Source organism: Eptatretus burgeri, chromosome 14, assembly GCF_056783735.1.
Source record: "Eptatretus burgeri isolate ZD-2024b chromosome 14, Ebu_testis_v1, whole genome shotgun sequence".
NCBI classification, from domain to species: Eukaryota; Metazoa; Chordata; class Myxini; order Myxiniformes; family Myxinidae; genus Eptatretus; species Eptatretus burgeri.
The window spans coordinates 45,475,916-45,490,770 of NC_140974.1; the positions used below are offsets into that span (position 1 = coordinate 45,475,916).

The 14,855-nt window shown below is 41.6% G+C and overlaps 1 protein-coding gene across 2 annotated transcripts in view; it reads left to right on the top strand.

Annotated features, from left to right (window-relative positions):
* LOC147013076 (protein crumbs homolog 1-like) overlaps nucleotides 1–14,855 on the top strand; it is a 91,483-nt gene that overhangs the window by 42,147 nt on the left and 34,481 nt on the right. For both annotated transcript variants that reach the window (XM_085854609.1, XM_085854608.1), the window contains exons 3-8: nucleotides 1,247–1,435; nucleotides 3,113–3,745; nucleotides 11,913–12,532; nucleotides 12,663–12,828; nucleotides 13,281–13,507; nucleotides 13,655–13,861. In XM_085854609.1, coding sequence (XP_085710735.1) covers nucleotides 1,247–1,435; nucleotides 3,113–3,745; nucleotides 11,913–12,532; nucleotides 12,663–12,828; nucleotides 13,281–13,507; nucleotides 13,655–13,861 — 2,042 coding nt within the window. The remainder of the gene's footprint in view (nucleotides 1–1,246; nucleotides 1,436–3,112; nucleotides 3,746–11,912; nucleotides 12,533–12,662; nucleotides 12,829–13,280; nucleotides 13,508–13,654; nucleotides 13,862–14,855) is intronic.

A 14,855-nucleotide genomic window follows, 5' to 3' on the forward strand; every position in this document is an offset into this window, starting at 1 on the left:
CCATGCTGTTGGTATTTCCCCCTTTCTGTTTCTGCTGTTCCTCTTCTTTTTTTATGTTCCATCCTCATCCGTTCTGTGTTCTAATTCTTCCACCAGCCTTGACTTTGGATACCAAAAACATAATATAATCGGTGTCACATGTTGTTCCTGACCTTGGGCGAGTTTCTTGATGCCACCGGAACAGAAGTTGTGTTCATGTCGCTGAAACTTTTTGAAAAGAGAAAAAAAAAACCCTTTCATAAGCCGTCAAAAACCAAGGCCTTCAAGATTAGTAGAAATATGAAGTGAAATCTCCAAACAACACGTGTGTTGTTGTTATCACATTTAATTCTGACTCTTGACACAATAAAAATTCACAATAGTTCACGCACGAGTCGCGTCACATCAGCCAAATTGCAAACCATATCACAGTCACACAATTGGCTCTATTCATAACGACTAAAGTCAAATTGCAGACAATTATGTCTTATTTGGTGTACGAAACAAAAAAAAAAATTTTTTTTTCAATTACTTTGTTTCCGTATCCTACTGACCCTGCAGCCGAACGGACTCAGTTGTCCCGGTAACCCTGTGATTAGCACTGACGCTTGAGGATTAATTAGGCCTGAGTGCACCAAACAGATGATTGTCCTGGCTTGGGTTTTAAAGAGGATTAGTTAAGGCAAGTATTTGCGCACAGTAATGAGCAAGGCTCATTCCAGTTACTAAGAGGGTTCTTTCCCTGTCTTAGGGACAATGGCTTTTGTTACTCAAACTAAGGTGGAAAACAAAAATTAGTACCATGAGGACGTTGACTTGGATTTACTGTTGCCATTGGCCGTTTTGTAAAAAGCCTCCCGTGGAACATGTTTCCTTCCATTATATGTCTTTTCATTCACTTGCTCTGATCCTTGCATACTTGGGTGGTGAGCAACTTGCTATTTTCGAACAAATGACCCGGTTCCTATGATGCTCTTCGATGCTTTGTGCGGAAGAATTCTCGACAACGCATCCGCACTTTAAAAACAGTTACTCTAATGTTTGTTTTAAGCTGATCAAGGAAGATGGGGGGAGCTTAGCAAAGCTTATCCTTAATCCTGAACTGCTTGAGTGCAAAAATAAAGTATAAGAAAACCTGCTTAAGCTACTTTAGCAAAGAGTTCTGTACAACATGGCCTCTTCCTTCCCCCCATCAGGTATCTCATCCCTGACATCACCGTGTGATTAACAGTGAAAGCTTGCTGTCATCTGCCTTTGTTCTATTCAGGGTTAAACTGTGAGCTGCAGAGTGAACCATGTAGCCCAACTTTGTGCCAAAATGGTGGCGTATGTGAATGGGCAGAGCAAGCCGGAAACATGACGTTGGCATGTTATTGTGCGCCTCATCCCAATGGCAGCAGTTGCTTTCCAATCGGCACAATGAGTTTTAATGGTAGCAACATCTTGAGGATGAATGGTGAGTATCTGTGGATCACTTGATTGAAAGAAAGTAGTTTGTGGATACGCTTCATCTCTTGATTTTGACGCATTTCAGAATCATCCAATGAGTCACTGCATTATTTTTATGACATTCAAATCTTCCTTTCACTCTTGTCGATTTTTATTAACCTTTTGAACCTTGAGCTCCTTGGACTTTCGGCTCCACACCCTGTGCTCCCTGGAGAAAAATCCGGCCGCTTGGGTATATGGAGGTTTGAATAGCGGCTGGTAAAATGGCCACTAGGGTTCAAACTGTTAAATCTACAAGCTATGCACAAAATTATAGGATATTATTATGGGCTTGGGGTGTTAGATATTGTGTAAGAGATTTGATTCACTGATTTTGTACATACGATTTAGGAATATAGATGATGGGCTAGCCGGATGGCCTAGACATATGCATACTCATCTCTGAGCTGCCTAGCCTGGGTTTCAATGTTGACCCAGCTATAAACTGTCATCCTGTTATTTCACATTCGGCGTGATTCATCAATGTGTGTGTCGTCTCTCAGATGGACACTAAAACTGGGTGTCCCGTATTCTGGCATTATTTGGTGGATGTCAAAGATATTAGTTGGTGGACATTTAAGATCCCACGGTGTTCTTCATGAAGAGTTGGTGAGCTATTGCCGGCACCCTGGTCAAATTCCTCCAAATTCTGAATTCCTGCCCTGACTTCCTCTCCCAGAGCGGTGACCCATCCATGATTGTAACTTTAGCCGTATAAACTCCTTCAGCAGTACCGATGCTCTGTACAGAGCCGGTGGTGTTTCCGCTGTTCCGTAACTCAATTAACACCACCAGTCAACGTTCCATGCACCGTGTTCAGAAATGAGAATACTGCTCTGCTTCGCAGCAATTAATGCAGTAATTAAATTAGTATATTGTTGTTAACATTTTGGCTCTGGTTTTTTTTTTGAGCATGTCCATCGTGTGAGTTTGAACCTACATAAAACAAATTGACGCTCATAATTGCAAGCTCTATATTGGTCTGTGAACCCTCATTGTCATTGGATCACAGCGAGGTCTTTTAGCCCACCGCAGCATTAATCTGGATGGAAAGGAAAGTCATTTGGACCTCTGGGACCATGATTGTAAAGGACAGTAAAGGGAGTTGAATCATTTCAAAATGTCATTTCAAAACTTTGATAGTACAGAAGCAAATTAGTGAAGACAGAAGAAAGGAAGAAGTTTTGAGAAGGAAAAGTACAGGAGAAAAGGTAGGAATAACAAACGGAATGATTTTTTTTGTCGGTGAATTCTTTTTTTTTCACATTTTGAGAGTATTTAAGGAGAAAATGGTAAAGTATAATATAGAAGAAAAGCGTGAGAAGATAACACCCAGGATAGAATGGAAATTCAGTGTGAGGCCTAAGGCTTGTGGTGTAGTCTAGCCGAGACAAACACAATCTCTTAAATCCAGTGGTATCCAGGAAATGTGCTGAGTGTGTTTTACAACTCAAAATGGGTGTTCACTCTTATCAGACCGGCTGAGTTAAGGTATTAGCAGGTGTGCTATGTTTTGTACAAAAATGTTTCATTTAGACACAAATATATATACTTGTGTTGAGCTGTATATAAACTTTTTGTTGTGACCTTCTGATAAATAATCTTTGAGTTGATCTACTAAAAGATTTTGCCATTTGTTTTTCAGTCACAACATCAGGAACAGAACAGAGAAACAGCAACGATACCAAACACCGGCCTCCCATTGCCTCTAACATCACCTTCTCTTTGCGCTTTCGTACCAGCTTCTCTTTTGGCCAGTTATTAGTTCTTGGAGGTCCTGACTATCATCTCGGGTTGGAGTTGGTTGGTGGTTATGTTTTTACCTCAACGGGGTCACTTCATCCTCAGTTATGCTGCAGCAATTCCACAATAGCCCGGGATGATGGGGCTTGGCATGATCTAGAACTGACCATCGATCATGAAACTATGAAACTCAGGTTATCTGGAGAAGAAATTCAAGTTTTGCTACTGCCTGAGGGCAGTGACTTAATTGAAGCTTCTGAGTTTCTCTTCTTGGGAGGTTTACCACTGAGCCTTTCAGGAACTGACCAAGCAAGGGGAAAAAATTTCATTGGTTGCTTTCAGGATGTCCATCTTCAAGGTTTAATAGTTACAAATCGCACTTCTGAGAGTCCTCCACTGAGTGTGGGTGTGGGTTGTGAGCAGCCTGTTCCATGCCAAAATATGTTTTGTGGAGACCAAAACAATTGCAAAGAGTCAGAGAATCAGAGCAAATGCAAATGTGATGGGCCATATACTAGCAAGGAATGTACAAAAGGTAAGATCCAATGATTTTATTTCTACGATCTATATACAACAATCGCAAGCTCCATTAATGGCAGGAATCTCACTACGCTGCCATTTGGGTACTTGTGATAAAATGTCAATTAATGTGTGCTTTCGAGATAGACTATGATTCGAAGGATATTTCTATATTTTGCATATTCTGACCCCTTCCTCCACCCTGCGAGTACAAAACTACACATATTAGTTTGCCGTGTGTGTGTGATAGTATCTATGCATTCTCCAACCTACAGCATCACCTGATGTCACCATCACCTGATGTCACCATCACGTTGTGCCATACTGTAACCTCAAGAGGGCATCTCACAGCATGAAGCAGGCCTCAAAGGAATATTTATAAGTGTAACATGAGCTGTGAACAGGAAATGGGTCTTTCTGCACACTTGATCATGACAGCACAGATATGGGTATTATGGCACATCTTATTTCAACATTGATTATTATGAATAACTATCGAATTAACCCACCCATATCTCTCACCTGTGAATGGAGAGAATATCCAATTATCTCTCACCTAATCAATTAACCAAGGTGGCTCGGATTATACGTATAAATCGACTCCTCCCATGGTCTTCTCTCCGAAGAAGCTGCATAAAGCAACCAAGAAAGGCTACGAAAGGTAAGTGCTTTGCTGTTTCAAACCCTTCCCAGAGTTCCTCCACAGCTGTAAAGACATTCACACATAGTACACACATGAGAATCCCAATGCTACACATCACCTCAGCTGCCGGACCGGTTTATTCACTTATTGGCGAATTATCAACCACAGTGCAGACAGCAATACACACCAATGAGGCTCCCAAGCACGTACCACGTGCAAATGACGAAAGCAGTCACTATATTAATGCAAAGTAAAGGGCTTACCTTGTGCAGCTTTTTGTGGTTGCTTTATGCAGCCTTCTTTGGTGAGAAGAACATGGGAGGAGTCGAATATATATATATATATATATATATATATATATATATATATATATATATATATATATATATATATGAAGACCACAGGGGGAAAACCAGACATGTCACTTTTTATAAATTACAGGGTTATTGCACCTGCCAATAGTTGACAACATAAGGTTTCCTCTCACAATATTACTTTAACAAATAACCAGGGGTGTCACATCATTTATATGGTATAAAGTTTAGCCGTGCAATGAATAAACAAGTGTTGTCAAAGCTGAACAAGTAGAAACCCAGAGTTGTCAGTACTTTACTCCTGGTTATCTCCCTTTCATTCATGTTAACTGTTCCACCATAATATTCAGAGTTGAGAAACTAAAAGATGAAAGGTTGTAAAATTTTCACAGCATAAACTCTGAGCACTACAATGGCCTATTTGGTTATATCATGGGCTCCATAGTTGGTGCATATCGTGGTTCAAGCCTGGTCAAACCTTTATTGTGACTTTTATGGGACCCACGCCATGGCTTAATGGTTAGCGCGTCTGAGTACCCATCCTCATTCGATGTACCCACCGCCCAATCAACCTGCTTAGGTATATGAGGGAGTCACGTGAGGTGACCAGCTATCGCGGGGGTGGTTTATCCTTGGTTTCCTCCTGGTTTTCCATCATATTAAGTAGCACGGAGTAAGAAATGTAGAATCCGTCGTCATATAAGCGAAATACCCTTGAGTATGGCATTGAACACCGATCAAACAAAAAAAACAATGACCGTTTAATGTTAAAAAAAAATAATCTGTGATCACCAAAGTCATGTGATGTATGCTAATAACCAACAAGCATGAATTTGCTACACATCCTGGGTTAAAATTTCATGGCAATTATTAAACAAGGGAATAACCAGTGATGTCAGTTTGCAACATTGATTCGTTCTTTGCTCTTAAATTAAATAACACAGAAGCTTGGCAAATGCTACATGCATAATTTGATCAGCCGATGATCACTCTTCCTTTTACTGGAAAAGAAATCTATATGACAGTTATTAAACAGTCTACCAAAGTCTTGAAACTTTGTTTTTCAGTTTCTTCAAAATTGACTTATCCTGACATCTCTGGTTTTCCCCTTGTGGTCTTCATATATATATATATATATATATATATATATATATATATATATATATATATATATATATATATATATATATATATATATATATATATATATATATATATATACATATGGACGAGCAATTACCACCCATCGCTTCACAGAGGGGAGGGAGAAAAAAAGGGGGAGGGGGAGAGAGGGGTGAGGGAGAGAGGAGGGAGGGGTGCGAGGAGGGGTGGGGGGGGGGAAATCAAGGAGGGGTGGGGGAAGGGAAGACAGTGTGAGGTGAGAGGAAGGGAAGGCAGATGTGCAGTGGAGCACTAATTACCATCCGGAGACAAACACCGCCCAGATGCATCTGGAGACAAGCGGCCAGAGACAAACACCGCTTAGACACGTCCGGCGACAAATCCTGCCCAGACACATCCGGAGACAAACACCATCTCAGCAACCGCCTTCCAGATATGTCCAGAAAAAAGAAAGAGAGGGCGAGAGGGGAAGGGAAAGTGAGAGAGATGTGGAAGGTGGGTGCTGCACTGTAATGGTAGGGGTAGAGCATGGATGGGACAGAGAGAGGGAGAGTGAGAGTTGCTTTATGAACAACACACACACACACACACACACACACACACACACACACACACACACACACACACACACACACACACACACACACACGCTTGGCTGATATTGGCAACAACCCAAAAACCATGAGTAGCTTTCACCGAAAAACAATGTTGCATTTATACAGATGTTTCAGGGATATATTCACAAACATTAATCTTTATAAACAGCTGCGTGTGACAGGTGGGAAAAAAATTTGGTTCGGTAATTTAGAAAACTCGTTAATATGGCAAACACCTCGCAAATCGGATGTTATTTCACAACAACTCACTTAAGGTGATGGAGCATGAATCAGTCACTCACGTGATGGAGCACAAACCACTCGCTCGGGTGATGGAGCATGCACCACTCGCTCAGGGTAACGGAGCAAAAACCAATCGCCAAGGGTGACAGAGCATGAACCACTTGTTCAGGGTGATGGAGCACGAATCACTCGCTCAGCATGACGGAGCACGAATGACTCGGTCAGGGTGATGGAGCACGAACCACTCACTCAGGGTGATGGAGCAAGAACCAATCACTTCGGGTTACGGAGCATGAACCACTTGCTCAGGGTGACGGAGCACAAGCCACTCACTCAGCGTGACAGAGCACGAACCACTTGCTCTGAAATAAGGTTGCAGGCAAAAGTGTCTGCATTGAGTGAACAATTTGCTCAGAAGGACGTAGCGCGGTATCGCTATTGATTTCAAGGCATTCGGCAAGTGTCTTAAACACTCATGCAAGCACTCAAATTCAATGGTTGATATGGTTGGCCAGGCTATCACTGCATATGATATAGGATCCTTTTAACTTTAAAGCCGGTCTTCACCGCGCAATCCGCCATTAATGAAATCAAATGAATTTGTTCAAATAATGACTTTATCCACAAAAGTTGCAGCTTAAAACCCTGAAGACATCACAAAGTTCAATCACCCGTGAAATAAACATTGTAGATAATCTGCCATCTTGCTTGCTCATCTGTGCACTTGTCACATGGTACATCGGTTCATAGTCCATGCAAACATTATATCTTTTTTTTAAAACGTCCATTTTTTTTTTTTACCAGATTTGCTTTGATTCCCTATAGAACACCTTCACGAAACCTCCGAAATTATAGACACAGATCTGGCAGACGCTATGAATCGGCAGTCCCTCTGGGGGACCGGACACGAGGTCTTGCAGTGAATGCATTCAATCATACAGCTCAATGGAGCTGGTTAATTTTGGCACGTTCCGAAATTTTTTGTTCACTCAATATAATCCTCCAAACAGAAGAAAAAGATAAGTTTAATGCTTTAGAAATATCACATTTTCTTGTGTATCTCGGGAGAATGAGGGAACACAGCCTTGTCGCCCGTGATATAATCATTGCAGATAATCCGCCATCTTGCCTGCTTGTGTTTGCATGCGTCACATGGTACATGGGCTTGGGGTCTGCGCAAACGTTATAACTGTCCGTCTTCACCGTGCACGTAGCAGTTAATGAAATAAAATGAATTCATTCAAATAATGACTTTCTCCACAAAATAATTGCAGCTTAATGCAGAACAATCCTGGAGACATCGCAAAGTTCAATCGCCCATGAAATAAACATCGCAGATAATCCGCCATATTGCCTGCTCGTCTGTGCATGCCTCAAGTGGTACATCGGTTGGGGGTCCGTGCAAACGTTATAACTATTTTTTTTTAAAACATCCTCTTTTTTGCCAGATTTGCTTTGATTTCCTGTAGAGCACCTCATGAAACATCCGAAAATTTAGACACAGATCTGGCAGACGCGATGGATAGGCAGTCTCTCTGGGGGACAGAATGCAAGGTCTCGCAGTGAATGCATTAAATCATGTAGCTCAATGAAGCTAGTTAACTTTGGCATGTTCCTAAATTTTTTGTTCACTCAATATAATTCTCCAAACACTAGAAAATGATGTTTAATGCTTTGGAAATTTCACATTTTCTTGTGTATTTATGGAGGAGGGAACATAGCCTTGCTTGCTTAAAGTAAATAGGTATATCATCTTAATTATAAGACTCATTATTTCTTTAAATTATCAGATTTCACAACAGATTTTGACACTTATTTAGTCCAGATGATATCCGATCCTCAAAACTGAAATAATATTTTGATGATATACTTTAATTAGTCTGCGAGAGTATATCGTGGAAAATCATATCATATAATGATGAAATCATTCCAAGTTCCTAATTTGAAAACACCACATCATTTACAAAAGCGATGTATATAGTGATTTGTAGATATGTTGAGCAGGCATTTGATAATATGAGTGAGGAAAGATGAAAAAAAACTTTATCGTTAAGAAATCTCTGCGGCCTGTTCCAAGCCGAGGCATGGTTGAGCAGGCCGAAAAACATGGTGGCTTCAGACCCCAACGAGGTTACCCAGGAAATGCCTTAAGACCCCAGAGAGCGAGGTGGCCCAGGATCACCTGATGAAGGATGTAATTAAATAAGGCCGTTAATTATCTTCAAAAGAGGTGTTTTAATTAACCCAAACACTGAATTTTCATTCATGCACCACCTTGGAGTTCCCTCAATATGCATGTAAAGTTTGAGGTGGTAAGTTTCATGGTTTTGGAGTTATGGAGGAGATGGACGGACACACACTGACATTTATTATTATAGATATTCAAGGAGACCGGAAGATATGATGTTTCGTCGCAAGAAAAAGCGTTATTTTCAAACACAACACGTACAAACGTGACCCTATTTTCATTATTTCCTGGGATGTTTCATTTCGATATTACAACCTCATGAGCATCAGTGCCAAAGTCTGAAGACTCAGCCTTGCATCAGGTGTTCTTGTATCTTTTTTGTTTATTAGACATCCCATATATCATGTAAATGAACAGTACTTTTACTCTGCGTGTGTTGCACATCATGGGCAGCGAATTTCACCTTGCTGTGCCTTGTATTTATTGTTGTTTTTTTAATGCTTCTGTACATTGCTCTTGAGGCTCGGTTTGCAAGTCACCATCTACAATTCCAATAGAAGAGACGTAATTACTCTTCTTTTGGGTCTTTTGGGTCCTCGGGTCTAATGGGCCCTCTGGATTTTTTGGGTCCTGTGGGTATTTTGTGTTCTCTTGGTCTTTTGTGTCCTCGGGGTCTTTTGGGTCCTCTGGGTCTTTTAGGTCATCAGGCTCTTTGGGGTCATCTGGGTCTTTTGGGGTCCTTGGGGCTTTTTAGTCTTTTGGATCCTCATGGTCTTTTGGGTCTTATGAGTCTTCTGGGTCTTTTGTTTCTTCGGGACCTTGGGGTCTTTAAGGTCCTCAGAGTCTTTTGGATCCTCTGGGTCTTTGAGGACTTTTGGGTTCTCTGGGTCTTTTGGTTCCTCATGGTCTTTTGGGGTTTTTGACTGTAGTGAACATACAGTCGTGTTAAAAGATTGGCCTTTCAAACCCGACTCAAATTGTGCTTATGAAGGGGGACAGACAAATGTACACAACAACACAGTGTTATATCTTGGTAGATCATAGATAAGTGCATGGTACATACCCTGCAAGTGGGTTTTCAGCTCACCTGGACTTTAGTCCATTGAGTTTATGAGATCAAGCAGTGTCCGTGAGTGAGTGAGTGAGTCAGTCAGTCAGTTCCTTAAACACTTTCGTCATTATCGCTTGAACCAAACACACGATGTTGATAAAAATTGGCCACACGCTTCATATCTGATGTCTAACAAAGGGGTGTATTGACCGCATCAAGATCTGCACTCATTTTGGGGGATTAGAGGGGGCTTTTGACCCCCCCCCCCCAAAAAAAATAGGTATTTGCTCTCTCCATCGAAAGTACACAAAATTTTGATGAAACTTGACCACAACCTTCATCACCGGTGATGTACAAAAGTGCATCAACTACATCAAAATCTGCGTTTATTAACGGGGTCGACGTGGGGAGGGGGGGAGGAGCGGGTTTGACCCACCCAAAATAGGTATTTGCCCTCTTCTCCGAAACTACACACACAATTTCAATAAAACTTGACCGCAATTTTCATAAACCAAGATGCACCGAAGTGTATCGACCACGTCAAAATCTGCGCTCATTAAAGGGATTTATGGGGGGGGGGCAGTTACCCCCAAAAATATGTATTTGCTTTCTCCTCCGAAACTACACACACACACACATGATTTCAATGAAACTTGACCACAACCTTCATCACCCATGATGTACTAAAGTTTATTCATGGCATTAAAAAAAAATTAGGGTCTAAGGGTGTCTTTGGGGTTTTGAAAGACTGTTGCTCCTGATCCAGGTGAGCTTCAGGACGTGGGGTCCTATTTTTTACTTTAAGGGAGGCAGGAGTGAGGACATTGTTTAGCTGTCTTGCAAAGGCACGAAAAATCCGAGGTCCTTGAGCTTACTCTCCCATCGTGTTTCAATTACAATCTTGTACCTCATATACGCGTATTTAAAAATGACTTAGCAGGGTTAATTATGTATTAGGTATCTCTTAGTGAATGGTAGCATAAATGTTTCGTAACCCCTGGTGCTCTCGCAATAATGTGAATACCAAATTTCACAAAATAGATCATCCAAATGACAAAGACTGAGTTATAGCCCATGGAGGTTGAGTTAATAGCCTTGGATGTTGAGATAGAGCACAAGGAGATTGAGTTGGAGCCAACAGAAGTTGAGTTGGAGCCCGCAGAGGTTGAGTTGGAGCCCACAAAGGATGTTGGAGCCCGGGAAGGTTGAGTTGGATCCCGGGAAGGTTGAGTTGGAGCATGCAGTGTTTGAGTTGGAGCCCACAGTGGTTGAGTTGAAGCCCAGGAAGGTTGAGTTGGAGCCCAATAAGGTTGAGTTGGAGCCCCGGGAAGGTTGAGTTGGATCCCGGGAAGGTGGAGTTGGAGCATGCAGTGTTTGAGTTGGAGCCCACAGTGGTTGAGTTGAAGCCCAGGAAGGTTGAGTTGGAGCCCAATAAGGTTGAGTTGGAGCCCCGGGAAGGTTGAGTTGGATCACAGGAAGGTTGAGTTGGAGCATGCAGTGTTTGAGTTGGAGCCCACAGTAGTTGAGTTGAAGCCCAGGAAGGTTGAGTTGGAGCCCAATAAGGTTGAGTTGGAGCCCCGGGAGGTTGAGTTGGAGCCCACGGAGGTTGAGTTGGATCCACCTCTGACCCACACAACTATCATACACACAGAACAGGGCCAGCTTTGTAGGATACTGTCCTGCAGGGTGTCAGAGAGGCAAGGACAGGAAGTAGGATGCTTGTGGCATGCAAGATGACGAGGGCAGACACAGAAGCACCAGCACAAAGTGGAGTCTTTTTCTTCCGTTTTCTCTCGTCTTATAATTCTGGCATTATAGCTTCTCGTCCCAGTCCCCTCATTATTACAAACACACTCACAGACGCACACACACACACATACACACACACACACACACACACACACACACACACTATCAAACTCAGTAAATTGAGTGACATTGATTTGTTATTTTTAATCTTGATTGCCTCTCCATTTTGGAAGCTGTACTAAACCATTATCTCTGACCCTCCTGTGAACCCACACAGAATTTTCAACACTTGGTTTTCCTGAGATGACCTCTCAAAACCACACTCCATACATCCTGGTGGCCCTTCAAGAGGACATAGGACAGTTGGTCACCTTGTCTTTTTTAATGCGGCCAGAGAAGTCTAGTGGACTTTTACTGGCACTGCTTCCATATCATAACAATCAGGCATCACCACTAACTCTTTGGCTTGAAGATAACATTGTTTGGTTGCAGACAACCCCTGGTACTCGTCTCCAAGCTGAAATATCAGATGGCCTCGTTGGCCGTTTGGGTAGTAGACCGATATTTTTCCGCTTTGTGTTTCATGCTGCACGATTTTTTATTTTTTTGGATGGCCATCTTGCAGTGCAAGGATACTTAAAGCCTGTCACAATCTTGTCTGGCTATCAAATTATCTTTGGTGCCCTTGAAGGCCTTTCCAAGGAGGTAGCACAATGGATGCTACCCATTGAAGCAGCTGTCCCATTTCAGGGCTGCCTGCAAGATATCCGGCTGAATGGCCATTCACTTGCACTGGATGGAATTCTGGAAGGACCTGCAAATATTCCCAAAGTTAATGTTACCATTTTGAAGGCACGAGGTCTTGTGACTGAATGTCCTGGTAACTTAGCCTGCAGGGTGAGTAATTTTCTTTCTTGTTCTTGTGTTGTTATAGCTATCATAGAAAAATAATTAGTAGTTTGTAAAATTTCAAATGCTTCTTAAACTACGACAGTCGTTCTGGAATTTTCCATCTTTCTGCCTCTAGAACATTCCCTGTGGCCAGAGTAAAAATTGCACCTGGAATGGTATGGCCTTGGTGTGCCAGTGCTCTCATGGTTGGCAAGGCAAGGAATGTGATCAACCAATCTGGTGTCTTCATGAGCCTTGTCCGGATGATGCTCAGTGCCATCCTTTGCCCAACGGTTTTGAATGTAAGTTTTGTGTCTCATGCACATTTTGAATTTTGAATGTGGAATGAAGAACAGCAAAGTAATGAAATGAACAAAGTAAGTTCACAAAAGGTTAGGTTTGGCTCATCTATTGTTCTGACTTACCAGCTGTTTGTTTTATTTTATTTTTACATCGTTGGCCTCATGGGCGAGCATGTACACATATCACATGAGAGGACAAAGATTAGTAGACAGCAGTGTACTTTTACATGCATTACAAAGCAAGCGCATTAGTAGACATCAATGGACAAACACCAGTGTTCATGTAAGGATATTAGTGTTTTGCACTGCGTTGTCAATGTCCAAATGCTTGTTCTTCAGGCACACAGATATCTTAGGGAGGTGAAGACAATTCCAAACACAGACTTTGATAAATACCTTTTCCTCCTGCTTCTACAAGACCTAATTTTTCACCTTTTTCTTTTGTATTTAAGGTTTAAGTAACACTATAATACACAGCATCCCATCTGCTTATCAAGTCCTTCTCAACACTTCCCGGCTACTTACAATCTCCCTCGAGCTCCAGACACGCCGTGACAACCTCACAGTGGTGGTCGTGTATATGAGAGTGGGTACAGCTATATTAGACATTGTTATGGGACGACTGTTCTTCAGGATCCAAAAAGGCAACATAACAACAAGATTATTTGAAGTTCCAAAGGTGGGTTGATAAATATGGTGCAAATAATTGTGCTGTTATTCCAATGTAAGCTTGGAAGTAACTGCAACAACTAAATATTTTCGGGGAAAAGCCATGATAGACCATGTACTTTATAACTGACGACTCGTTTTGTTTCCTGTTGGACAGACAGTGAGTGATGGCCACTGGCACGTTGTTACTGTTGGCGCAGTACTGATGGAAGATGCCTTTGCCACTCAATGGCAACTGAATTTTGATGGAGCCGAGTTCTCAACGTATATTGATGGGGTACATTGTTCACTTATTCACAATGGCAGCCAACTCTTCTTTGGTGGAAAGTCCCTCATTGAGAAAGAGGATTCTGCTGGATGGCTGGTGGGAAACTGGATTACATTTTGTGTTTGTAATCTCCACGTTTTTAGTTGCCCTGTTTTCTCTACATTGCTTATTTCAAGTATTTATATAAATCATTTAACCCGAGGAGATTACTTTATGATTGGTTTCCATGTTTTGTTTCTCTCATTTTTATGGTTTGTTTCAGTTTTATACCTTAACGATTGTACATCGTCTTAAGAAGGGGGACGTCAAACCTTCAGCTGCTCCATTTGTCAGCATTCAATAATAAAAACTAGAAAGAGAAATCAGAAATTGCAGACCCTCGCCAAGACGTGTTTTGTATGGTGTTTGTGTACTGGTGTGTTGTGTAATTAGTAAGAGACATAACTAGAACTGCCACTTTATAACTGTTGGCAGTGATGACCGGGTACCACGACATCCCGCTTTGATCGGTCACTTGACCCTGCCCCATGACATTTATTGTTGTTCAATTGAATTTAGAATGGGATTAAAATTAATTCAATTCAAATCAAATGGAAGACCAAATAGGTACAATCCTGCATTGGAGTCATCAGAAGGAACCCGAACAAGCAAAAAGCAAAGATGGAGTCATCAGGAGGAACCTGGATAGGATTCGGGTTTCAACTGCTACTCCTCTAACCTAAAATGTCACACCCATTCAGGCATAGCCAAATAAGCCTCATTAAAAAAAAAATAATCAAAGAACCCAGATCAAAAAATATATACATATATTTCTGGCTGCTATACCATGCGTCCGATCAGGTTGAAATTTAAAACATATATTCCCTATCACTGTTAGATAATAATTGTGAGATTTCACATCGATTGATGAAGTAGTTCAAGTGAAGGAATTTTTGTAAGTTTTAGTTAAATCCAATGTGACTGCCAGACCATGTGACCGATCAATTATTCATAAACACAGGTATCTCCGAGACTTGGGGAACATATTTGTGAAGTTCCCTTCGGTCTGTCCAGCCGTTCTGGAGAAGAAGATTTTTTTTAAGAAGATTCT